A 26,765-nucleotide genomic window follows, 5' to 3' on the forward strand; every position below is an offset into this window, starting at 1 on the left:
TGAAAACCGCTGTGTAAGTTCGAAAAGTGAGTTACAGAATCGCAAGGCTGTTCTGATATATATGTATATACTATATATATTGACCGAGAAGGTTCTAGCGCCTCTGTTTTTTAAATATATATAAATCTTATTAGCTATGTATTTAAAATTAATGAGTATATACACAAAATCTCACCATAAACAGCACAGCAGAGCTGGTTGCGACGTATCGCATGGTCTTTTGCCAGGGTGCTAGAAAGGGCTCTTTCTCACGCGTGACCGGGTTTGTGCGGAATGTTTTTACCGAGGTTTCGAACTCTGGTCGAATGTCTTCATCCTAACAAGAATTTATTAAATATAATTAAAAAGATGACTGATGTTTAAATACATTTCTGTGTCTCATATATCTTAATATTTAAAACAAAGCCGCGTTTGTAGAAACACTTATGACTTGAGAACGGCTGGTCCAATTTCATTGTTATTTATTTATTATTAAAATCAGAATAACTATTAAAAACATTGGAAAATTTACGAAAAAAAATTTCAATTTGTTAATGGGTTAGGTAACTGAAAAAATATTTATGTTCATCCCGGTAAACTCTCCTCTCAAATTAAAAAATTTATTTAATAAAGGTTTCCATATATCTACAATATTCGTATATTAGCGTATTTTAGATTTATTTAAATATATGCATCTCAGTAATGAAACAGGATTGACAGATATATTGATTGTCAAATATTTATGCCTGCGTCCAAAAATGTATGTTGTTAAAACTCAGGAAAATATATTAAGCCACTTAAATATACAACAAATCAACTCGTTTCTACTGTGGTGCATTCTGCTTAATAAAGTAGGGAAGTTAATATTGATTTTGCTAACATGTACACGACATTCATTAACTGTTAGGCGGTTCGCCGGGTAGTATAAAATATAAATAAATACCCAATTTAAAGAATAAATAAAACATATGGACTCCTTACTTGATCGACACCTCCCAAGTCCCACTCCCACCGAAGAACAGACTGTTTCCTTTTCCATAACTCCAAGAATGTTGTTGCTGAAATGTTTATTTAAAAAGTGGATTTCCAAAAATTAACTAAAGCATAGTTTCTCAACCATTTTTATGTCACAACCCACGAAAAAGCCAAGACCTTCGGTAAAACAGTCACTGTAAAATTATAATAATATGTACATAGCGCGCAATTTTTAACGAATCTTTTGTACCTTTATGCAGTTTGTATTTATTATTTTTCAACAGACTGCGACCCCTTTTAAAACAAACTCATCCCCTCCAAGGGTCAAGGGGGGCTTGCGAAACGATGTGTGCGAAACAAACCAATACCGTATAGGCAGATAGTGTTCTACCCTGCCAAGTATTCTAGTAAGTTTTGAAGCAATGGGATTTTATTAAGAGAAAGAAAATTACTCACCCCAAAAAGACATAAATATAGCAAAGAACACAGTCGCGGGGTTGTCGAAAAGGTAGCTTAGTTGAGCGAAGAGACAGGAGTCGGATAAACTCTGGTACTGACACGCTTTGTCACAGAGCGGACATAGTGTAATGTTACCAGGGCCAGACATATCGCAGATTTCTTTACTGAAAAATTGTATATAACTAAACTGAACTGACGATAATGTCAAGTATACGTGATTTACACCTTAGTGCATATAACAATTTACAAGAATCAAAAACAAAAAGTACTAGTGTACGGGCCTAAAGCGATTTAAGCGATCTATTCCCAAATGAAAATAGTTTAAATTTTTGACAGTTCTGACTGATTTCTTATACTATTATATACTTATTTCTTTTAAATATAATACACGTATATTCCTTTTTGAGTTTTTCATACAAAAATCTATCGACACTATTACTATTAGAACAGCTATTAAATTTGTACACATTGTTTCTGGTGCAGCCTCTGTGCATTCTCATATCTCTCTGATATTAATAACAAACAGTAAAGAACAGAAACGGCTGCTTTTTGAGTTAAAAAAACACAAAAATATATCCTGGTTTATCAATTAATACTTATTTATTCAGAAATTATGAACAAATAATAATAAACTTTGGGCAAGAACCATCCACCAGGACTATCTAATTTTGCCAGGATTACTAAACTTTGGTTCTAAGAGCCTTAGAGATCAGCCTTGCGATTCTGTAACTCACTTTTCGAACTCTCTGATAAGGAGGTAGCTTGTAGTTTATTGTTTATAAGAATGCCAAATCGTAAAATGACTGCTTCACGACTGATTTGAGCGCGACCGCCGCTGTGAAAACCGCTGTGAGAGTTCGAAAAGTGAGTTACAGAATCGCAAGGCAGTTTTACTTTGGAGTAATATAAGCAACCACTTACCTAGGTATGTTATCACCCGAATCAATACTAGCCAGCCCATACAGAAAACAAAGGGTCCCAACAATCGCAGGCGCATATAACATCTTGGTATAAAATCCGAGCCAGGAGAAGTATAACGCTATTTTCTCCCCGAAGTACCTCCTCACTAACCACAATGGCTGCTTTTTATACCATTTGGCGGGACGAGCCCACTCCAAGTAAAGGAGCTGTAATTATTATTTTTTCTATGAAATTCCAATTGTATATACTCGTAAAATAATAATACATCATGCATAATATTGAAAAATATAAAGGATCAACTTAATTTTTTATTTATTTATTTTCTTATATTTTATTTAATATTTGTTTAGGTCTTTTCTCTTATATTTTTACAAGAATTAGCCACTTATCAACTTTATCTTTAAACGGGCAGGAGGCTCATCTGATATTAAGTGATACTGCCGCCCATGGACACTATAATTGCCAGAAGGCTTGCAAGTGCGCTGCCAGTCTAAGGGCCGATTTACATTATCTTAGTGTTTAGGAGAGTGCTTTAGTACAACTTGAAAGGCACGTTCTTTAGCGTAGCGTTTACTAAAGCAAGTAGCGTTTACATGTTTCAACTAAAGTACTATCCTAAAGCACTCTCCTAAACACTAAGATAATGTAAATCGGCCTTTATAAGAAGTGATACGCTCTTTTCTTAAAGCACCCTAAGTAGATGACAACATGAGAGACAAATGGAAGAATTTAAAGGAGACCATCACTTCATCGGAGTGCGTGTACTAATTAACATCTTTATATATATGATTCTACTATACGTGTATGTCACTGAACTACTCTTAAACGGCTGGACTGTTTTGAATGAATTTTTGGGTGGCGCCCTGGATGGTTTAGATTCACAAAGCAGCCCGGCAGATGGCGCTGCAGTCAGTACTTTCATACGTTGTGTTTATCGCGTGAATTATGCAGGACAACGTCTGTCGGGTCCGCTAGTTAAATATATAATAATAATCCTTATTATAGTACTGCTATATATATAACTATATACTCACCCGTCTATCTGTCTGTGTTTTATCCGGGTTATCCGTATTGTATCTGCCTTCGTGTAGAGGGAAACATGCGAGATACGTCCCATCGTTTAAAAGCCGTCGTATGCCCATCTAAAACGCATTCATCAGTGCAGTGAAACAAATCTTTAAAAACATTTATTTGTAGAATTTGAAAGGTTGGAAGTCTTCAAGACAAAAAATTGTCTTTTACGAACTAGCGAACTGTGGAATCAACTCCCGGTGGGAGTTTTCTCTAGGAGATACCTCCAACTGTTAAAAAAAAGAGCATACTCCTCCCAATGCAAGTCCATAGGCTGTGACGACTGCCATTTTTGGGCGTCCTATGCTATAAAGAAAATTCTCAGGCCTTAGCACAGGCTCGACCGAATTCGTACCGACCGACCATACCTACTCGATGTAATGTTGCATGCACAGTTTTATCTAAATATGAACTGTGTATACCGTGAGTAAAAATAAATAAATCAGTGGCGCTACAATATTTTCAGGTCTGTGACAATTTGTCAATCTTATAGGCTAGTGGGTGATCAGCCTCCTGTGCCTGTCACACCCCGTCGACTTTTTGGGTCTAAGGCAAGCCGGTTTCCTCACGATGTTTACCTTAACCATTCCAGCGAATGTTAAATGCGCACATAGAAAGAAAGTCCATTGGTGATCAGCCGGGGATCAAACCTACAACCTCAGGGATGAGAGTCGCACGCTGAGGTCAACACTACTCTGTAACCCGTGAGTATTTTAACAAAAATATTCATATTCTATTTACCTAAATATGCTATAAATCTGATCGTCACATAAACTTATAGTCGTCTAAATTACTTAGGAAAAAGATGTAAGTAGTAGTAACAGCTTAGAAAAACTATGAATAATTTTTACCAATAAAACAGCGCCAGGAAAGTCTTAGTAATCTAACTATGCCTTTCGGGAATTACTGTGCAGTAGGAGAGCAAATTATCGAGAGTTGACTGGTTTTCGTTTATGATTATTTTAGGTAAAATATTCGTTCTGTTTCTTTTTCTTTCTAGAACGGCTTTAAATAAATAGAATACCTTGGTTTCATTATTGTCATATCGCGCTCGAAGTAATATTTGCATAACAAGCAGGCTCCGTTGTGCCGGTGAGAATTGTGTGTGTCTATCTTTAACTAAGAATCTGCAAAAACATATTTCATAAGTGCGCTATATGTTACATATATAAATGATAATTTGACTTACTGTTCGTCCCTCCTAACTCCAGGCCGTTCCGTGGATGTGATGAACGAGGGCTCGGGTTCTATTCTACTATGGTCGTATTCATATAGCTGTTTCCATTTCTGACGCCATTTTGAATAGAACTTTTTGTCTTTCTCTGCTAGTTTATCGTCACTCTAATAATCAAAATTAGTATGATTTTTATTTCGGGTTTAACACATTCTACTTTACAGAAATTTGTTTATTATACAACTACCATAACAGTCAATGCGATGGTTGTGTAACTTACCTATCATAACAGAGTATATTTAAAGTCGCTTTGAGAAAATTTGAAAATGTGGTTTCAGAGACAGTATGGCAACGCTTTTGTTAAGGGATAACAAAATAACATTTGTTTTCGGCATCTCAAATAGCCGTTTGGTAAAAATAAACTGAGTTCTTGCAGAATCCTAATAATTCCGAAACACTTTAACAATTATAATGACTATACTGTATGTATCCCTGATAACACATTGCATTCTTAATTACAAATATTATTATTAAATTAAATTAAATACGAGATTTGAAAATTATGACGATGTCACGATTTAAGAGTTTTCTAAAGTTAGGCGTGCTATCTTCGGGCTCGTATTATTATGAATAATATCTAAGTCAATTATTAAACTAACGTGGGTTTAGAGGTCAAAGCCTTCAGGGCTGGATTTAGAGGTCTGTAGAGGTCTGCCGACATCACAGAAGACCGAAAAGCTGGCAGCACCCTCGAACAAAGAATTAGTCTAACTATTCAAAGTAAAGGGGGAAAGCTGCCAGTATCTTCGGAACCTTGCCTGAAGGGACTCCTTTTCATAAAATATTTAAGTTATTATATTTTAAGGTAATTGTTTTGTTATTAATTAGTTGATTTAAACATAGTATACAATAGTGTACTATGTTTAAACGTGAGTACGTAATAATCAGTGGTTAAATATTTCAAACTTATAAGTTTTGTATCAATTAATAGATATTCATTTAGAATGCTACTAAATTGAGTAAACTTACCCAAGCTCTAACAGAAATGGTGATGAACCGTTTAGTCGGTAATTTCATTCCAATAACTTCAGCCAGCCTCATCTCAGTCTTCCAAGGAATGTGGACCTTCAGAAACCAGGTCTTACCATCGAAGGACAGGGATTTGTTTTCCAGTTCCAATTCCAGGCCTTCTTTTATTAGGTTTTCCTGTAAAACATAAAACATATATTACACACATTAAAAAAAAGACATTGTTTTAAACGTAGGTAATAAATAAATTATAAAATATAAATCAACTATATAAAATAAAACTTAAATTAAAATAATATTTTTTAGTATTCTGGCTATACATTTATTATTCCTCATTATATCTATCTATAAATTACAACGTCATCCATCTCAGCCATCGTCATCATAACGATGCAACCTAATTTTGATTTAGTTCTTTCAATATCAAACGATATTTTAATTTCGAAACATACCAAAAATTTTAATCGGAATGACTTAAGTTACAGGTTAATCCTGCTAGATAGTCGTGATTTCTTTTTATTTATGGAACAGGAGGAAAACGAGCAGGCCGATATTTATTTTAGGTACTTTGAATAAACTGCTAGCCGCCGCCGGACACCTGCATCGCCGGGGACTAGCGGCTGTTGCCAACCTTTAAGGGAATGGTACGCTCTTTACTTCGTATCGGTTTGGAAATATCTCTACTGGAAGCTGGTTCCACGAAGAGGTAGTGCCCGGTATTAACTGCCTTACAAAGCGCTGTGTTGACGCCAGGCGTCGAGATTGTGAGGATGGAATTGTACCTACTTTATAGCATTTAAATTTCTATACTATAGTGTAGTGCCTCAAGCGCGCACAAATTTACTCAGAGAATTTACGCCTGTCTTGAGCACTCTGAATATTATTGCATGTGAGACTGATATAATTAGTTGCACAGTGGTTATATGTATTCACAAGAATTGCATTATTTATAATTAGTTATAAAAGGTTTAGGTTTTATATTTTTTTATATTATGTTTTTAGTTTAATTTAATATTAATAAGTTTTCTGTTGTCTTAGTTACTGTAAAAATAGAAAATAAATAAATAAGACTATTTAAAGATATTTGGTAATATAATACGTACAGCGCGTGTCGGATCACAAAGACGAAGATTCATGATTTTTGATGGGATTACTTATTAGGAAGAAAAATCAAATGAAATCTAAAAATAATGATTAAACCTGAAACGTCCTCCTGTGCTCTCTTTTTCGGGCCTCGGCTTCCGTCATCACGCCGTAGTCTTCTTCCTCATATGCCAAAACCATGTCTATTCTTCTCCTGCCATCTCTGAACATCAGCGAATCCGGATCAAGTCCCTAAAATCCCATTTAAAATCTTTAACATTAGAAAATTAAACATTTTGTATATACATAAGTTTTTAACCAAACTGCAATAAACCATGTATATATATATATTTGAGCAACCCAAGTGTTCATCAAGAACTGGGTTTCTGTATACCTAAGGGTTATATATATCAGCGAAGGTCAAGGTTATTTGCGATACCAAAGGCCAGAACCAGTCTGTTGCACAGATCCCCGATAACAAAGACGTTGCTCCTATTGAATGCTGTCTCCGACACCATGTTCACAGTATAATGTATTTAATATTAAAAAATAAATCAGTGGCGCTAAAACATAGCTCCAAATCCTGGGCCTCAGATATCTGTATCTGTTTCATGATCAGTTGTCAATCTAATAGGCATGTAGGTGATCAGCCTCCTGTACCTGACACACGCCGTCGACTTTTTGGGTCTAAGGCCAGCCGGTTTCCTCACGATGTTTTCCTTCACCGTTGGACAGAAAATTGGTGAATAGCTGAGGAACGACCTCAGGGATGAGAGTCGCACGCTCAAGCCTAGGCCAACACTGCTCTACTCACAGCTATATGATACCTATTTCAAAAAACAGACGAATGAAACGGAAAATACATGAACTACCTATTTTATTAATTGGTTAAAAAGCGTACTTACATCAAGACTGGTCTCGCCGACATTCTCTTTTTCGTTTGGGCAACTTGCAAACGATGGCTTGTTATTTTTTTCATGCTCTGTGTTCTTGTACTCTGGTTGGGGCTGGTAAATTAAGAGAAAATAAATTATAAGAATCTTCATAGAAAAATGGATGCTGAAAGATTTAATAATAGATTCAGAATCAGTACCTGGTGGTTAGGCAGTGGTGTCCCGGGCAAAGCAGATTCCTTAAACTTCGGTATGAAAGCACTAGCTGCTGATGTCACGTTTCTGACTAACTTCCATCCGCGTTTTGGCCTTTCTGGACTGTTTCTTGAAAGGTATTCTCGTAGAAACATCTGCAATGTGATTCAACTTATGAACAGGTTGAGTGAGAGTGCATGTTTCATATATGTCCGATAGCTAACAGTTTGTAATATCTTTATATATATAATTCTTCTGTGAGTGTGTATGTCACTGAACTTCTCTCAAACGACTGGACCGATTTTGATGAATTTTTTTGTGTGTGTTCAAGGGGATCTGGGAATGGTTTAGATTCACAAATCAGCCCGGCAGATGGCGCTGCAGTCGGTACTTTCATACTTTGCTTTACTAATCGCTTGAAATATCATGCAGGACAACGTCTGTCGGGTCCACTAGTATTATTATATACTAGATGACCCCGTGAACTTTGTTTCACCAACCTATATTTGTGTCAAAACTTTTAAAACAGACCAAAGAGGTCGGCCCTCATACAGTAGACTACATACTAATACTATGAAACACATATTTTTGAAAGAATCTACAAATATGTAAATGACAACCAAGTGACAATTTTTAATTTCTAAAAAGTCGTCCAATTCCCATAAGAACAGTTTGTATTGGGAAATTCAAGTGTCGTTTTTAGTATTTTTCTTTAATTATTATTTACGTTTCCCATCGTTTAAACCTTCCCTGATATTCCACAAATATTTTAAGATCATAATTAGCCAGATCGGTCCAGCCGTTCTCGAGTTTTAGCGAGACTAACGAACAGTAATTCATTTATATATATATATAGATATAGATAGATAGATAGATTTCTGTTTGGAAAAAACTACTTATAACATTTACTTAAGATTGCTTATACCGCGGTTTTATTCTAGAGTACAAAAGTCGCGGCAGTAAATTGATTATATATATACCTTTTTATCGCATCTCTCAATATATGGGACGCTCTGAAAAAAAAAAAATCCCCTTATATCTTAAAAAAAAATTATTGTAACGTAACGGTTGAAGACACATTAAAGAACTAAGAAGTTAAAAAATTTGTTCTCGTCTTAGTTATGTAACCTAACATTAGTTAAGTTACATATATATATATATATATTTTAGTTAATAAATAGAAGCACAAATCAAATGTTAGCAATTAACTTACACTTGTAGCCAATAAATTCTAAAACGTCAGTTTAGTAATAAATGTGCCCTTACACTCATTAATTGTAATATAACATTCTTGTTTCCGATAATGTCCAATAGGTCGATTACATTTATATTAAGTCAAATTAGTTTTTTGTTAGCGTCGCTACCCGACTACCCCAAATTTAACTTAGTTACGAATGCGACACCAGGGTCAAGTTGAGAAAACTCCTTGGCCCCTCACCACCGGATTTGACACCTCCGGACACCCCATGAGGACCGATTCGAGCGTTGCTCCTCGGTCCTCACAATAACAAGACATCTGCTGCGCGCTGCGAGTCGATCCCTCTGTCTCCTTGCGCGCTGCGGCCCCCATCAATTGCTAAATGAGGCTTCTATTAAAACATTTCCCCAACTCTTTCATATAACCCTTTTCCTCCCCTTTATAACCCTGTTCTCAACCTGACTTAACTTATTCCAAAAATCCAAAATAACTACTACTATTACCTTATTAGCTGGACTTTCAATAATATTAGCCAGTGTTCCAAAAGCTGTGTCGCGCGCTAAGCTGTCAGCTGACTTCCACGGGGTTCGAGGATGCAGTGGTGTACCTGGGAGTGTAAGGTCTTGACTTCGACGTCTATGAACCTGAAAATATAAACAAGTTAACATGACAGCTACGTTCATATAGAAAATAGGAATAGAAATTAATAGGGATATCCAGACTTCCAAGGGGTAAGTGAGGGATCCACCAGCTGAAACTTCATCTAAAAAATTGGTAAGTATACCCAGATATTTATAGGTTCGGGGTTCACCTATGATGTTGGTTTCGGGTACCATCTTCTCAATCTCATCATGTCAACCTCTCTCTCTCTTTTCCTCTCTCAAGCAACAAGTGGCTGATTGGCCAGCAGTATCATCGTATATATATATATGGCTTTCTCTCTCGTCTCGGAAGGCAAGAGGCACTTTGTATTGTTACGCCAGCGAAGTTAGTTTTATGTAGTAATAAATTTAAAGAAATTCGGTAAGGTTTGATGTTTAAATACCTCTTCGTCAACAGTATCAGATAAACTGAGTTCAGTTCTAGTAGTGGACGTTGAGCTGCCCAGGTCATTCCACGCGTTGTGAGTCGTGATGTAAGCGGTTGGTGGCTCCGAACTTGTTCCATCTGAAATTAATTCAGATTTCGTTAAGTCGACATCAAAAACTCTTGACGGTTTGACATATAAGTCACCTTATTTTGGGATAGATTAAAAATAAAGACCGTTTATAAATTACTAAGACATATATAGTATATATAGGTATATAACTATAACTTCATTTATCCCTCGATTATGAGTTTAAATATACGTTTAATCATACATTGATCTACGAAAATAAGGGCTGCTGAAAGCTAAATTTTAATATCCAATGCAATGATTTCCGTAATAGCACATAAACATAATTCCAATACATATTACCTTGTCTAAAACCCTCCTGTCTCGCTCTTCCGCCATCATCACTATTTCTTCTAGACGAGGATTCACTCTGTGTCCCTTTAAACTTTTCACTCTCAAAGGTTATTCTATCCAAATTAGGTTCTAGCCTATTACTTCTTCCATGTTTCAATCCTTTATGGTTAAGATAGTTCAGAGCATTTCCTGTAACTGCATCATCTTCCATTGTTCTGGAACAAGAGCCGGACGCTATAGCAAAAAAATGTTATAATTTTTCGTAGAATAACGATGAATAAAAATAAATAAATCAGTAGGCCTTAGATTTCTGAATCCGTTTCATGATCATTTGTCAGTCTAACAGGCAAGTGATCAGCCTCCTGTGGAGGGTTTAATGTACGATGACGTCACGGCAGAATACAAAATACCATCCGTATCACCTCGACGTCCGTCGTTCCACAACTGAGCGTTTCGTAAGGCAGTTTTTTGCCGCGCACCACTTCTATGTGGTTCGGAAATAATTTAGCTGCCCACTAAATAATTTCCGAACCAATTTGACTTTGGTTCCTTCAAGAAAAGACCGTACCAGTTCTTAAAAGGCCGGCAACGCACTTGCGAGCCCTCTGGCTATGAGAGTGTCCATGGGCGGCGGTATCACTAAACATCAGATGAGCCTTTTGTCCGTTTACCCCTTTATGTTTTTAAATAACGCTGAAGTACTGATTCTGATGAGAATCCTTTGATACTTTGGTTACCTAATTATGTAATTATAATTAAAAAAATATGCACAATTTCTAAAATATTTTTTTCCTCTAATATCTACAGCAGACTGTATCTCTAATCCTATAAGCTATGTTGGCGCCAAAGCGTTAAAAAGTTAAATTCTCTATTTATAAAACAAATAGTACTGATTAGAATCAAGGAAATACTTTCCAAATGCTGATATGTACGTCACGAACATATTAGATTCAGTCCTTAATAGCCAATCAATATTATAACAATTGTCTATTTTTAGAAACTTCTAATATTTTATGTATTTTTTACGCACGTGTCATACGATACTGTTATAGCAGCCAATCGTAATCTTGAAGAGTGAAATTTTTGTTAAAGTATTTCCATGAAAAACACCTTGTCTGAAGTTATTAAGCAATTAGCTAACCATATTAATATTAAAAATGTTTTACATCAAATATAAATACTTTTTGATGATTCTCCTTTATTTATACTATATATATATTGTATTCTAAATTTGAAGCTTCTATCTCTGCTAGAAATGCCTTAGAGATTTGATGAGCCAGTCAGTGAGTGATGAAATTAAGAAATTGGAATCGTTATAATTCTTAATTCAAACTACTGGTTCAAATTGAATTACAGTGTTTGTATATATCTGCTTGGTAACTGAAAATGTCTGAACTGCTTCGAGAAAAGGATGGTTCGGCGCTGCCGCTTTATTGCTGGACTTGGCAGGCCCGCAATGCCATGCTGAGGTGACAGTCCTTACTCTTGTATAATTAATAGGATAGTGGATGTGGTAATTTATAAACTTTTATTATTATTAATAATATTAATGATTTATTGCAAGAATATGGTACAAGAATGTGTAAGGTGGTACAATCATAAGTTCGCATATTCTGCCACACACAATGGCGCGCGCATTTGTCTTAGGAACCTTACATTATTATTCATATGAATTGGTCAATTCTTATATTATTTGTTTCGTACATGTCATATCATACGTTGTTAAATTTATATCAACTAGAGAGTCTCACGCAAATAATCATTTATTGAATAATACCTTTTTTTACCAAAAGTAATACACCAAATCGATTTTTAAAGACTCTAGTCGGAAGATCTTTTAATTCTTTTGGTATTATGGTAATCTTAATTGCCATACAAAAGGTGTTTTTCCTAAACAGTTCCAGATTGATTTTTGGCACAGCCAATTTCTCCACATGTCTACTTCTTACTTCGACTTAAAAATCTCGAATTATTTCTAGAAATCAGACTCATCTACATACACAATGAGGGCTAACAGTATTTGTGGAAAAGAGAGATGTACACAAGATTTACGAGTTCCAAGGGCACAACAGGCTAGAACTATTGTTCTATAGTAATTGTCCCATATCTCACATTCTAAAACTAAGTGTACCTATTAAAACACAATTACTTATATATTTGGCCTTCGAAAATAGTTCTTGTGACAGGTATAGCCGAGAAAAATCGATAAATAATATAATATTAATGCGCGGTGTGGCATTTCACAGCGTATGTTCGGTTCACACGACTTGAAGAGAATTGTTTTAAGTATTACCAACTAGATATTTTAATAGGTTTTAGGAAATTTATACGTTCAACACGGAACAGGAAGAGATTCATACATCCAATTGAGAAAAGATTAGATTATAATACGAGCAGTGCTGGCCTAGTGGCTTCAGCGTACGACTCTTATCCCCGAGGTCGTAGGTTCGCTTCCCGGCTGTACACTAATGCACTTTCTTTCTATGTGCACATTTATCATCCGCTCGAACGGTGAAGGAAACTTCGTGAGGAAACCGGCTTACCTTACACCCAAAAAGTCGACGGCGTGTGCCAAGCACAGGAGGCTGATCACCTACTCGCCTATTACATTTTCAAATAATTCAGAAATCAATCTGACCGATTGAGAGAGAGTGAGATGGGCGAATTACCTTATAGAAATTATATTTTTAAAATTAAAATTTCTTAAAAAGAATTTATGAAATATGTATTAGTATTTTATATTTTATGCAAAATAATTTATTGAAATCTGATAAAAATGCCACTTGCTTTTATTATCGAAGAAATAAATTTAAAAGATTAAATTATAATTTGTATTAATTTTCGACACTTAATATTTTAATGATAATTAAATTCATTAAATTCCTAACATATCTTAGTTTTTCCCTCCCTCTAAGTCTTGGAAATCTAAAGTTTTAGATTTGCATAAATATGAACGAGACTTAGAAAGCTAGTTTAACAAAAAAGTTTCACTTCTGACATGTGTACTTTATACGCACGCACTTTTTTATCACTTTCTGGAGCATAAAGCTCAAAAATATCGTTTTCAGGTAGTTTTTGAACAAAATAGCACAAGCCCGATGAGCGTAACCGAGGTTGTTTGAAGTATTAGACACATTCATGCCCATAAATTTAAATGTAATTCTTAATTATTATACTACATACTCGTATAAATCATTTATTAATGAAACCTAGAATTCTTGTTTATTGCTATGTATATTACCTGATAAGATAATGATTACCTATTCAGGTTGTCTCGGTCCTCCTCTATATATCGTATATAGAATTTAATTTATAGCGCTACAACCTCTTTAGGTCTGGGCCCCAGATTTCTGAATCTGTTTCATGATCAGTTTTCAATCTAATATTAACATTTAGTAATCACAAATACTAAATATGTTGACTAAATTATTAATTACTTCATTAGTGGTGTACAAAAAACATATGACAGCGATTCAACAAAAAAAAATGTATAACTTATAAATATAAATTAAAGTTAAATATAGTATAATGTAATAAGTATACGTAAAGGGAATCTATTATAAACATTAAACAAAAGCTGTTTCTGAAATTTGACTGGGAAAAACCAAAAAGCAGTGTGCATGTCAAAGGATTTACGGCACTGCAAAGGTTATATATGACATCAATCATTGATGAGCTGTCGACCTATATTTCAGTTCGAACACTAATGAAACCTATTACAAACTAGGCATAAAGTTAAATTAGTATTGGATGTGTATAATCATTGTTGAGTGATAACATCGCGTGTTTACTAATACATGCCTGCCAACATTGAAGCCATAGTTTATTAAGGTTTCACCAAATTAAAATAGACCGCCTTTTATATTAAAAAAACGAGTCGTTATTGCTACGAACCGCATTCAATTTAATCTATATCTTGGTTGGACAAGTTGGACAAGGTTGTTTTAATGTTTTTGTTTCTCTATTACGATTTGGAGTATCCCAAAGGGCTATGGAACTTCTATTCTTCGAAACTTAAAGACAAAGTTAAAAACGCTGTAATACGCAGACTTAAAACGTAACAGACGTTGTAACACATTCAAAAAGTTAAAGTGGTAATGCCAGCATTTGTGATGACAATCACAACCTTCACGTTATCGAGTATCACAGCCTTTGAAAAAGTTGTATTATCTGTATTTATTTCCCCGGAGTTGGTATCGACTTTAAACGACGACGAAACGTCGGTTAAATTTAAAACGACGTGACCATTTACCAGATTTAGATAAAACCCGCGGGAATATTTGTGGAATGACGCACTTTTCCGAGGAAAATCTAATGCACTTTCAGTATTAGATGTATAGGGCCATCTGCACGTCTATGAAAATGATAAATCAATTCTATTATACAGTTTTTAATTTTTCAAAATAGATCAAATATGCACTGAAATTTAGAGTGTAAGTAAATTCGCTTCACTCAGACTGACATATATTAATTTAAGTCCTATGTATTACAACTTTAATAAATTGAATATGACACGGTCATATATACGGTCCGAATTAGATTTGGTATTAATGGCGGAATCGTAGAATTTATAGTTAAATTGGTGGCCATTTCATGAAATTAAGTTTATATTTAAAATAAAATTTAGCCTTCCGAGTAGTTTCAGCATGCGGCTCTCATTCCTAGTCGTTGGTCGAATACTGGCTGACCACCAATGGACTTTGTGTGTTTGTGTATGCCGATTAATGAATGTTAAACGCACATTCATTAATCGGCATACCCAAAATAACGACGGCATGAGACAGGCCTCAGGGGCAAGGGACCCCCTGATGGGTCATCCCTGACCACATGATTTGTGTTTTTTATTAGAACACAAATCATCACGTAACAGATACAGAAATCTGTTGTCCAGAACTAAGAGGTAGTAGCACCGCTGGTTTTTTATATAGAGTTCTGAAATGTCTATAATTCACACTTTTAATTTATTTTTCTGAAATATATATAAAGTGTGAATTATTTTTCTTAAATAAACTCTTTTGCAAAAGGAGTAGTTGCAGAAGTGTTGGTTCAGCTTGAGAGTTGAGAGTTGAGAGAACAATTCGATTCAAGCTGTGAATTTGGCAAGAGAAGGTCACACTCGTTGTTTGGTTTTAACTTTTAACACTTGTAACTTTATTTTATTTAAAAATCTTCTTGCCTTTATTGCCGACTACTTATTATTTAGGCGTGTACATCGGTTTTAAAGAATTCGTCAAAAATTTATTCAGAAATTGCCAGAATTTACTTCACACGTATTAATTTACGTGATTATAAGTATACAAAGACAAAGTAAAAAATAATTTATGCATATAGGTAACAATGTACACTTATGAACGTCAAAAAAGGAATATACATTAAATTCTTCTAATTTTACATTTACTCCCAGTTCTCAAATCAAGGGCGTAGAACGGAAGAGAAGAACTGGCAATAAACTCTCCGCCACTCTTTTTAATCACCAAGTTTTTTGTTTTACACAACGTTTGTAAGGAGCTGCAACCATTACATCATGTTCTACATGACATCTTAAGTAATACAGACTACTTCAGTCAATTAAATTTCATCTAACCTAACTGAAATCAACCTTAGAAGGTAAGTTTTCTTAGGTGCCTGTTTTTTGCAAAAGAGTTTACAACTCTAACAATGAGTCAGTTACCCAGTTTATAATTTATATTTTTTAATTGAAAATCAATTAATTAAAATTTTGTTTAACGTGTTCCGCTCTGGTATTGAATGGTTTCATTTTAAATGTACATTTACGAAATATGTTTTTATATTGCGTCAAAATCAGACGCAAGGCTAGTCTAACAGTAAACTTAGTATTTACGATTACATCGGAGAAATCGTAAAATCGATACAATTAAATTCAATACAAGTTTTAGTGTTGTTCTAAAAATAATTGTTTACATAAAGCATTGTTCTTCCAACTGAACAAGTATGTTTTAACTAATTTATGCCTACTATCTAAATAGATAAGCAAAAATAAAAACCATCAACAGTAAAACCGTCAAGATAAGCGTACAAATTCTTAAAAGGCCGGCAACGAGACTTCAGCCCTGCGATCCTGTAACTCACTTTTCGAACTCACACAGCGGTTTTCGCATCGGCGGTCGCTCTCAAATCAGTCGTGAAGCAGTCATTTTATGATTTGGCATTCTGATAAACAATAAACTACAAGCTCCCACCTTTTCAACCGCGACTTGCGAAAACCGCTGTGTGAATTCGAAAAGTGAGTTACAGAATCGCAAGGCTGGTAATGTGGGTGTCCAAAGGCGGTATCACTTTACATCAGGCGAGCTCCTGCCCGTTTCCCTCCTGTTCTATAACTAAATATGTCATGGTTCAATCGTAGATTTAATCCCTTTGTGATTGCTGAAATTTTTAGTATCAATACTTGGACATGAACACAATTGACGGTTTTTTGGGTTCACCCTGCTTTAACATGATTAGTTTTGACACATCTTAAGTTATGATGATGTTTAACATAAATAGTTGATTGTTAGTTTCTCGCAGCATATAATTTGAAAATAAAGTAAATTAATAAACCTAAAGCTTGATCATATATTACATGCTAAAGTACGTTTTTTAACATTTAAATTACAATTCATATTAAACAAATTGATGTATTATATAATATACATGATATTGAAGAAAATCTCCATTGATTGTATTCACTACACTTAAACGTATAATATGCTAGATAAACTTCCTATAGCTCGATTAGGAGGCACCGAAAGTTCGTTAATATTAGACACTAAAGTTATACGTCATACATAAATGAAATTATGAATAAATTCGCAATAGTAATAATAATAATTAAAAATTGATGAATAGAAATTTAAAACAAATTTAAAAAGTTTTGTCCTTGTGGCAGTGCACCTTTAATGCTGGCAGCGGTTCCTCGCTGTATTGCGATACTTATTCGTTGAAAGAGGAAAGCACCAGCTATGGCATCACCGGTACTATCTACCAGGCGCCAACTTAAATCTTTAATTAGCGCCTGTGCACTTGAACTCCACGGACCAAGAGTCTCTACTCAAAAGGGAACAAAATCAAAGTTGTTTATAAATGTTTCTAAGAATGTTTTTAAGAAATAAGAAAAAATATTGTATATTTATGTATTGGAAATAAATCAACTTCTCTTGATAAAATCGCACAGTTCCTAATTATTTAGATTACATTGATACAATACCAACGCGCTTTATTATTTCACGCATGAGAAAACAATGATAAAAATGCTAAATACTCACACAAAACTTATTTCGTCATCACAGAAAAACTAATTTTTTTCACAATAAAGATTATAAATCACATGCTTTTAAATTTATATGTATTCATAAATCAAGTTGTCTATGACAGAGAAAACATTATGCGCGATTTTGTAACGCGCGCTTCCGATGAAATTCGATTTTCAAATAAACCATTCAACATGGCCGCACTTATGACCTAGTGCTGCTTACGTATATGTCGATATTTTTATAAAAATAGATTTTAAATTCAAGGTTGAAGAGATTTGCTATGCAAACATACTAGATGGATGACAATTTACGGTTAGGTGACGACTTCCAGTGATGATGCTTTGGCATCAACATTCTTTTATAATATTAATTTGTTTATACAAAAAAATCCACACAAATACAATTTACAACGCGAGCCCTCTAGCATTGAGTGTCCATGGGTGACGCTATCATAGGTGAGCCTCCTGCACGTTTAAAGGGGTAAACGTTCTATAAAAAAAATCGTAGGACCATGGATGTTGAAACCATTATAATATTTAACTTTATTTTAAAAGCAAAATATTTGTATGTCTAAATGTTCAAATTTATTTATCGACATTGTTACATCACTATTAATGGATATCGGAAAAGCCTTTTTGACTTGATGTCACGATACGAGAATGAATTATTTCATGCCTGAAAAAGCCCTTAAAAGCGTTTCTAACTGCATATATTGCATCGAAAAAAAATTTAAAATTATAATTACCAATATTATCATTTGATAAACCTTTTACTTAGCTGACATTTTTTACATTTACCGGGTTTGTCATTGCAAACAATTGTATGAAAAATCCAAGTGACCTTTACTTTTGACCTCAGAATTTTTAAGTCTCCTTGATAATATTTCTTTCTAAACAATGGTCAATATGACACACGCCGTCGATTTTTGGGTCTGGGACGAGTTTCCTTACGTTTTCCTTAAACATATGAGTATGTATTAATTGCACACATTCAAACATTAACATTTTACAGAGTCTGAACACGATCGCGCCGCAAGGATAATAATACAGCTCAAATTAATATTAATAATTCGGCGCTACAATCCTGTATAGTTCTTTGCCTCAAATTTTATTCTTATCTAATCTTAGAAACATCTATGTAGAAATAATAATTATTAATCTTCCCAATAAATCTTGTTCTTTATTTAAATGATATTTTTTGAGTGAATACTAATAGTACGTGTACCTATACCTTATTATATGGCGTGTCGTAATAGCAAGATAAGCATTGAACGTATAAAGTACTACCACAAAATACTTATCCTATATTCAACAAAATAGGAAGTTTACAAAAGCCAACATTTTCCCCAATTTATGGGATAATTAAATAGTTTTATATAATAAATGTTGTACGTTGTGTTCAAGTCGCGATAAAAAAAATAGCACGCGACTTGAACACAACGTACAACATTGGTAAGTAAGTAGGTACCTTTAACGTTTAATAACCAAGAAAATGTGGAATATGTTGCTATTTATTTAAATATTTATGTTATATTTCAAATTATGTAAATTAAGGAATTAGGAAATCAACATAACCTACTTACGCAGCCAAGCGGCGCCCAATTTATCAAATAAGTGAAATTATTTTTAAGCACGCATTTAATAATTTTTCAGACACGCAAATTGAACTTGTGTTTTAAATTTTGTAATTATTAAATTGCTCTGAAGTATATAAATAGCTAAGTGTTTCTAACGACTACTCAGATTTGAGACTTAATGCTAATTCCTGACTTCCTTACCGATGAATGGCCCTCAAATTTTTAAACATTGTTTCAATCATTTATCACCATTCTAGCTTCTTATAGGTGCATTTATTAAACAAAAATTAGATATGAAGTATATTATATTATATCTGTGAAACGTTGAAACGCTTGCGTTCCGATATATTAATTATACTTTTTACGTTCCTTTAAAATATTAGTTCATTAAATTAGAAGGAACAATTAAAGCGACATTTTAGGTACAAGTGCACCGTGTTAGTCGAACTGATGATGAAGAGTATGATTACTTAGTTGCGGAAAGACGTCCCTAGTTGAAAAGTTCTTAATTGTTGCCGTTAAATTTATTTACGAGATATCTGAAGCTTCGCCATCAACCAAAAGCACTGATTGATTGACCTTTGATTTAAAGCAAAGATTGCAAAAATATATCTGTCTGCCAGTACAGAATTTTTTAAAATTTAAGTTTAATAATAAATTTTGGTAATTTATGTTACTTTCATAAATTAAATACTTAATTAAAATAATCTTGCAGATTTGCTTGGTACATTTAACTATAACTACAGTATGAATGTACTGATTAATTATAAAACGAATTATTAAATTATTATTATTTTTTATGGCCCGCACGGTTTGTGCATATAAATTATTTTTATAGTAGGGATAATAGGTATGTCAACTGTCAATTTGACATACGATGCTTTGACAACTAACGGCGACGCTACGTGATACGTCTGAGTCGTCACTCGTCAGTTAATTCTTGACAAACAGTGATTGTAAATTTACTATTATTTTTGTTAAAAGTTGAAAGTTGATACTCTTACTTCGTACTTCGTAGTTGAACTATGTTGATACTTGAATAATTATAAATATAAAAATATATAGCTAATCACAATTTATCAAAAAAATGGAAAATAATTATCCTATCAAAATACCACCAAAACTAAAGAAAGCCAAAAATGCAACAAAGGATGAACTTCTAAAATTGGATAAAGAAGTAAAAAAGTTGAAGATATTAACGTTAATAACATAACCTTAACAAAATGTAAGATTTCAATTTTGTACTTTCAGGAATTAGTTGATAGAATAATACAGTTGGAAGCTCATAATGCACAGTTAAAGAATATTATTAGTAAAAATATGTCTGAAACTGATGAAACTGGTAATAAAAATAAAAGGCAGTATGACTTTTCAAAGTAAGTTTAAATTCTTACAAATATAAAATATACTGGTTATGGTTTAGTTTTTTTGAAACCTGAATTCACATCAATTTTAAAAGTTTAAGCAGACATATAAGAAACATATTAATTATGATGCAAAGTTTTCTTTATTTACAAATAATATTTTCTACAAACACAATGAATATTCTGTATAGATGCCACCATCGCCGAATACTTCTAAAGATCCTGTACTTTGGATGGGATTACCATGGCTTAGCAGTCCAGGAAGATTCAACCCAGACCATAGAACATCATTTATTCAAAGCTCTAGTTAAAACCTGTCTTATAGAGAGTAGGGAAAAGTCTCAATATCATAGATGTGGACGGACAGATAAGGGAGTTAGTGCTTTTGGTCAGGTGAGTGTATAGAAGTAGTAATGGTTTATATTGTTATGCTATTTATTATGTTACTATGTATAACTTCACTTTATCCTTAAATATAAGGAATTGCTATTATATATGCAATTTAGAAATATATCCAAAAAAAGACAAGGCTGCAGTAAGAACTTACAATTATTTCTATAATTTTCAGGTAATATCAATAACAGTAAGGAGTAAACACCCATCAGATATACAAAATCTGGCAGAATCATTATCAACTGAGATAGAGTATTGTAAGTTATTGAATCGAGTTCTGCCTAAAGATATAAGAGCTGTTACATGGATGCCAATACCAGATGATTGTGAAACCTACAGTGCCAGGTAATACAAAAATCAGTATGAAAACTTAAGAAAGTCTGATGAATCCATAAAAGTTCTTTGAAATTTGCATTTACCCCTTCGCTATAGCCATTACTGTTTTTGCCTTATGACTTATTCTAAGACTGGACGTTTTTCACAGGTTCGACTGCAAAAAACGCAAATATAAGTACTATTTCCCAAAATCCTCATTAAATATTCTTGCAATGCGAGATGCTTGCTCTCGCCTGATTGGTTCTCACGATTTCCGCCATCTTTGTAAAATGGACGTTGGTAATGGTGTTACTCAATTTAGGCGGCAAATTTTGACAGCTGATATAGTAGCCATCAATGAAGGTGGTGAACGTAAGTGACTTTTATTGCTATTTTTTAAATAATTTGCATTTATAATGGTTACCAAAAGTTTTACAACAGTATAAATTTAAACAATATATAAAACCTTACATTTCAGCGACTTCTATGTATGTGTTAGTCCTAGAAGGCAATGCATTCTTATGGCATCAAATAAGATGCATCATGGGTGTTTTACTACTTATAGGTGAAGGGAATGAGGAGCCAAGCATTATTAATGACCTACTTGATGTAGAAACAAATGAAAGGTTAGAATTATTAAAAGCAATATGGTGTACATTCTTCAAGTTTAAAAATAAATCTTCTGTAATGCAATATAATAACAACTGACCATAGATGCTGAAATTATTGAGTTACGGATTTTTTTAAAGATGTTTAATGTAAATATGTAGAACTTGGTTACATTAATATTATCGGTAAATTCAGTCTTTTTAGTTTTTTTTGTACTTTAGAATTAACAAAGATTTGTTGTATTTTTGTGTAAGACATTACATGATGAATGTCACGACGTGTGTATAAAACATAAATGTTTTTTTAAACCATTAGTAACAAAGAAATTAATTTCTTAATATGTATCTTTAATTTGTCATCATCAGACTACTTTACGAATAAAAACTATTTATTTTTCAGAAAACCACAGTACAACATGGCTATAGATGTGCCGTTAAATTTATTTGAGTGTACATATGATTTGGAAAAAGTATCTAATTGGGTTTATACAGATGAATTAAAATGTGTTATAGAGAATTTACAAAAGATGTGGGCATTGCAAAGTGTAAAGTTAGTAGTACTTAAGTTAGATATTAAAGATTTTCTGATGCTCGAAACCGATGTCTATGGATATAGCTAGCTACTATAAGCAACTCATATAGCTAGTCATACAAAAAAAATTTTCACCAATTATAGGTAATTAAGAAAAAAGAAAAGTAATAATATGTTTTACTCTTTTTCAGAGCAACAATGATAAAGGACTGTATTGAAAATTTAGAAAATGTACATTATACAATAAATAAAAATAAGAGTGTGACAGAGATGGAGAATTGTGAATCAAATGTTGTAGCAAGAGATAGCATTATGGTGTATTCTGATGGCTTAACTCAAGGTGTTAAACCCAAAATATATGTTCCTTTGTTAAAAAGGGAAGTTTGTTGTAAGTATATATTTTTTTAATTGATTTAATTTATTTGATTAAAGTGTGAATCAGTTGTTATTAGTGCACCACACCAATGGTAATTTTGTATAATATCCTCAAATGCAGACCCATTTTTTCTTCGTAAATTGTAGGAATAATATTTTATACAATATTTTATTTGTTAGTTCGCAACATTCGCTCATCGCTATTAAATATACTATTGCTACATATATGTCATTTTTAATTGGAATTCAACTTGAATGAATAGAATTGTGTCACTTTGTGTATTTGGAAACACATATAAACCAATACAAATAAAGAAAATGTATGTTTTTAAAATTGGAAAGTTCTCATGACTATCTTGCAGCATAGCTTTTATTTGTATTTTGAAACAAGCACTTTTCAGTGTTTTTTAAGTATTTATAGTCAATTGCGCTAGAGTGTAGATGTTAAAATCTACAAATGTGTGGTCTGTACTAAATTTTGCATCCCAATTAATACCATTTTTTTTATTTTAGCAAGCTTAGAAGAGCGGATAGAGCATTATATGAAGAAAAAAAAATTGGATCATAATATTGTAACATAATGTAACAAAATATAAGTATATAAATATTAAATTATTTTATTTACCCAAAAGAAATAGTAAATCAGTAATTATAACAAGTATATTTTATCGCCGGCGGCTCTCGGCCGGTGAACTAATCATCATACCACATACTATTTTTTCATAAATAATTCAAGTAAGCTTAATGTGTCCAGATTTAAATCTTCACAGACGTTCATCGCTGATTGTATGGATAACGGTTTCTGTCAGGTTGAGACATTTTATCATTCAGCGCCATCTAAAATATTACACAGTTGACAATTTTTTTATAATAAAATATGCGGTTGTTTCTTTAGAATTTTTGAATGTCTTGGATACGTTGTCATAACATCTGTGTGATAAAACATAGTTCAAATACTGTACCTGTGTCTAAACGAAAAAGGAAGGTTTTCTGAAAAAGCAAGTAATTTCTCTAGTCAATACAAGATGGCGCTACCAACAAACCTAGCAATAACTAAATCCATAAAATACTAATTAATCCATTATAATTTTATAGTGTACAATGAGGGCCGAGTCATTTTATAAATTATTCATTGGTTATAAGCAATAATTATTGATGGCGAGCGGTCGACACGATTCCTAATTTAAAATTGAAATAATTTAATAAAGCAAAAAGTACCGACCTTTCTGAGTGTTTTGTCTGTAATTGTCTTTGCTGGCATTGTGAATGTGCGGAGCGTTGTACTAAAGTTAATTCAGCCTTGCTTAACTACTGGTCATATTTTACTATCGCACTGAACATTAGTTATGCAGTAATAGAAGGCTGCTACGGGCGCGTAACGGTCTTTGCCGTGCGTAAATCCGGTTTATAAAATATATTACGGTATATAAGAAAATACTTTATTTTATAATATTGTTAATTTAATATACTTTTTATAGTTCCCTTTTTGTAAGCTATATTTAATAATATTTGGCCACGTAATATAAAAAAAAGTAAAGTAAAAATTATATTCAAACTGTCTGGATTTTAATTATAATTGTTTAAAAACTTGTGTGTTTCTTTAAATTAAGTTTCAGTTACATAGTTAATAGTAGTAAGTCGATTGAAATTAATAAAACGCGCTTTTCACATGTTTTTTTTGTTGTTGACTTTGACAATTGACATTTTTATTATGACTGTTTCAGTATTATTATTTATTTAATTTAGAAAAGTTGAACTTAACTTACAAGAATGCATTTTATATAAATTTTAAAGTATATAAAATGTATATAACAAAAAACTATAATTTAAACTAGACTTACATCTATCATTATACGTTAACAAGTGTTAGTATGTATTAATTTCTATATTTTGTGAATTTTGAAGTGAAAACTGAGGATATTTTAGATGGGTAAGATGTTTAAATTAAAAGAAAATAATATTACTAATGTCTGTTCTTATAATAATATATATCAATATATATATTATTCAGAGTAAGTTGTAAGAAGTATCCATCATATTTCTTATTTGTAAAAAAAACTATTTCTAATTGTTTAAGTTGGAGTATTATAATACCCTTATGTGACCTAAACCTAAGTTTGAAAAATCTATGTTATATAATTATTTCAAATAATAATCATATTTAATGAAATTTTTTCTGGGCCTCTGATGATTTTAAAGTAACAATAAACCAAAATAACAATAGACTTGATACAATAATATGTAGAAAGTTGTAGTAAGTAAAGTATGTGTTAATGTATTGTTACATATATCTGACATTGTAAATAATATCTTTGTTTCAGATTCTCAAGAAATTAGAAATTATAGTCGACAAAACAAACTTATATTATTTTTTAAAGACATATAAAAATGTGAAATTTAAACGAACATTCCTATTTTAAGGCCAGTATTAGTGAATTAAGTACATATATCAATATAGTATTATGAAGATAACGAAGGAGAATTTGCTTTGTAAGTATTTTTAAACCAATTTTTAGAAATAAAAAAGGCCTGTTAGTCAGGGCTAATGTAGTATATTAATGATGGAAGAATAAAATAATTTTAGAAATAGGCCTGTAGTTTTTAAGTTTATACATATAAATTATATATATTTGTATACATAAACTCAAAAATCTTTTCTCTATTATTAGCTTATATATTAGCTCTATTATGTTAACTTAGATAACAAATTAGGGGACCAAGAACAATTCCTTTATTTGGATATTTAAATTAGTAACAGAAACATACTACACTATTCTCTATAATTTATTGTATTCTTTATTTTTTTTTGCAGTTACAAATCTCTTAACTGATAACAACACTTAATGGTTTACATGGTAAGTACATTTCTTACTTTCTAATATAGCATATGCCTTTCCCTTCTTGTTTATATGATTTATCAGAATATGGTAAAAGGTAAATTAAAATCTAATGTTTTGTTTTAAATGTCTACCCTCTAAGTGGTATTTTTGGTGAAGAAACCAGAATTAGGCAATTATATTGTAATATTAAACCCATAAAAATATTATTTGTATAACAGCGGAAATATAAGTAATTCATTTTCTTAAGAAATCCTCAATTTTAATAACTTATTGTTCATTGCAAATTTCTTCTAGGCAAGTATTCTTTAAAATCAAACAAACAGGGATTTGAACCATGTTTGTGTGATATAACTCACCAGTTTTCTATATTGTGGTCTAGTTATATGTATATTACTGTACTAATAACTTTTACATTAGGTATTACGCAATTTAATTGAGGCTAACATCTTGCAGATGAGCTGTGGCCTCACTGTAAGGTCATTGAGGGCAGTTTTTGAAACGCCGTTATATTATGATATTTTTAGTAACAAATGTTGGCGCGTAACTTTGTCTCGTAAAGTTCTTGTACTTTTCAGTAGGACCCTTAAAACAACTTCTTAAAGCATCCAGCTCTATCAGGTTAATCTATAAAACATCTAGGTTGATTTTTGTTTTAATTCACTATTTAATTCGGTTATGACGCAATTACTTTATATCACTTATAAAGGGTCTGTTTCACAATGTATGGATAAAGTACCAAATAGCTATGCAACACATGAATTATTTGGAAGATAAATTGTGCTATTTGACATTCATCGGACTCATAACTTATGAAGGACTTTATGTGACGAATAGCGCTATCTGACAGTCCTGAAACGCAACAATAGTGTTTATCCTTCAAAAAAGTAATAAATAGCTAATTTGGAACTTATGTAGAATTTAACCGTACATTGTGAAACAGACCCTTAATATGAAGAAAATTTGACTTTAAGAACCCAGATTACTTAGACAAGAGTCTGTGGGCTGACATTGTCATTCCTATAGCGAGCATTCGGAAAGCTATATAACAGCCAGTAGCAAGTAGTTTTTTTTATTTTATATAA

At 32.7% G+C, this 26,765-nt stretch overlaps 3 protein-coding genes across 4 annotated transcripts in view; 2 read left to right on the top strand and 1 right to left on the bottom strand.

Moving 5' to 3' along the window:
* LOC125055280 (anoctamin-4) overlaps nucleotides 1–17,872 on the bottom strand; it is a 37,641-nt gene extending 19,769 nt beyond the window's left edge. Inside the window, 16 exon segments of the mRNA XM_047657670.1 lie at nucleotides 176–316; nucleotides 961–1,037; nucleotides 1,411–1,577; nucleotides 2,335–2,540; nucleotides 3,369–3,476; nucleotides 4,430–4,532; nucleotides 4,595–4,746; nucleotides 5,609–5,785; nucleotides 6,809–6,943; nucleotides 7,597–7,698; nucleotides 7,785–7,934; nucleotides 8,760–8,792; nucleotides 9,481–9,621; nucleotides 10,023–10,144; nucleotides 10,437–10,642; nucleotides 17,693–17,872. Of these exon segments, the coding sequence (XP_047513626.1) occupies nucleotides 176–316; nucleotides 961–1,037; nucleotides 1,411–1,577; nucleotides 2,335–2,540; nucleotides 3,369–3,476; nucleotides 4,430–4,532; nucleotides 4,595–4,746; nucleotides 5,609–5,785; nucleotides 6,809–6,943; nucleotides 7,597–7,698; nucleotides 7,785–7,934; nucleotides 8,760–8,792; nucleotides 9,481–9,621; nucleotides 10,023–10,144; nucleotides 10,437–10,638 (2,016 nt within the window). The 5' untranslated portion in view covers nucleotides 10,639–10,642; nucleotides 17,693–17,872.
* A 2,352-nt stretch (nucleotides 17,873–20,224) lies between these two features.
* On the top strand, nucleotides 20,225–23,450 carry LOC125055381 (tRNA pseudouridine(38/39) synthase). The gene is made up of 9 exons (XM_047657824.1): nucleotides 20,225–20,433; nucleotides 20,508–20,632; nucleotides 20,812–21,013; nucleotides 21,189–21,358; nucleotides 21,498–21,700; nucleotides 21,807–21,954; nucleotides 22,337–22,486; nucleotides 22,660–22,856; nucleotides 23,357–23,450. The coding sequence occupies exons 1-9, from the start codon at nucleotides 20,344–20,346 to the stop codon at nucleotides 23,422–23,424; spliced, it is 1,353 nt and encodes a 450-aa protein (XP_047513780.1). The 5' UTR covers nucleotides 20,225–20,343; the 3' UTR covers nucleotides 23,425–23,450.
* Nucleotides 23,451–24,193: 743 nt separating this feature from the next.
* LOC125055382 (Krueppel-like factor 3) overlaps nucleotides 24,194–26,765 on the top strand; it is a 31,011-nt gene continuing 28,439 nt past the window's right edge. For both annotated transcript variants that reach the window (XR_007117874.1, XM_047657825.1), the window contains exons 1-4: nucleotides 24,194–24,265; nucleotides 24,568–24,773; nucleotides 25,165–25,333; nucleotides 25,656–25,698. Coding sequence is in view for 1 of the 2 variants with exons in the window: in XM_047657825.1 (XP_047513781.1) it covers nucleotides 25,687–25,698 (12 nt within the window). In the remaining variant the exon portion in view is untranslated. The remainder of the gene's footprint in view (nucleotides 24,266–24,567; nucleotides 24,774–25,164; nucleotides 25,334–25,655; nucleotides 25,699–26,765) is intronic.

This window comes from Pieris napi, chromosome 13, assembly GCF_905475465.1.
Source record: "Pieris napi chromosome 13, ilPieNapi1.2, whole genome shotgun sequence".
Classification (NCBI taxonomy): domain Eukaryota; kingdom Metazoa; phylum Arthropoda; class Insecta; order Lepidoptera; family Pieridae; genus Pieris; species Pieris napi.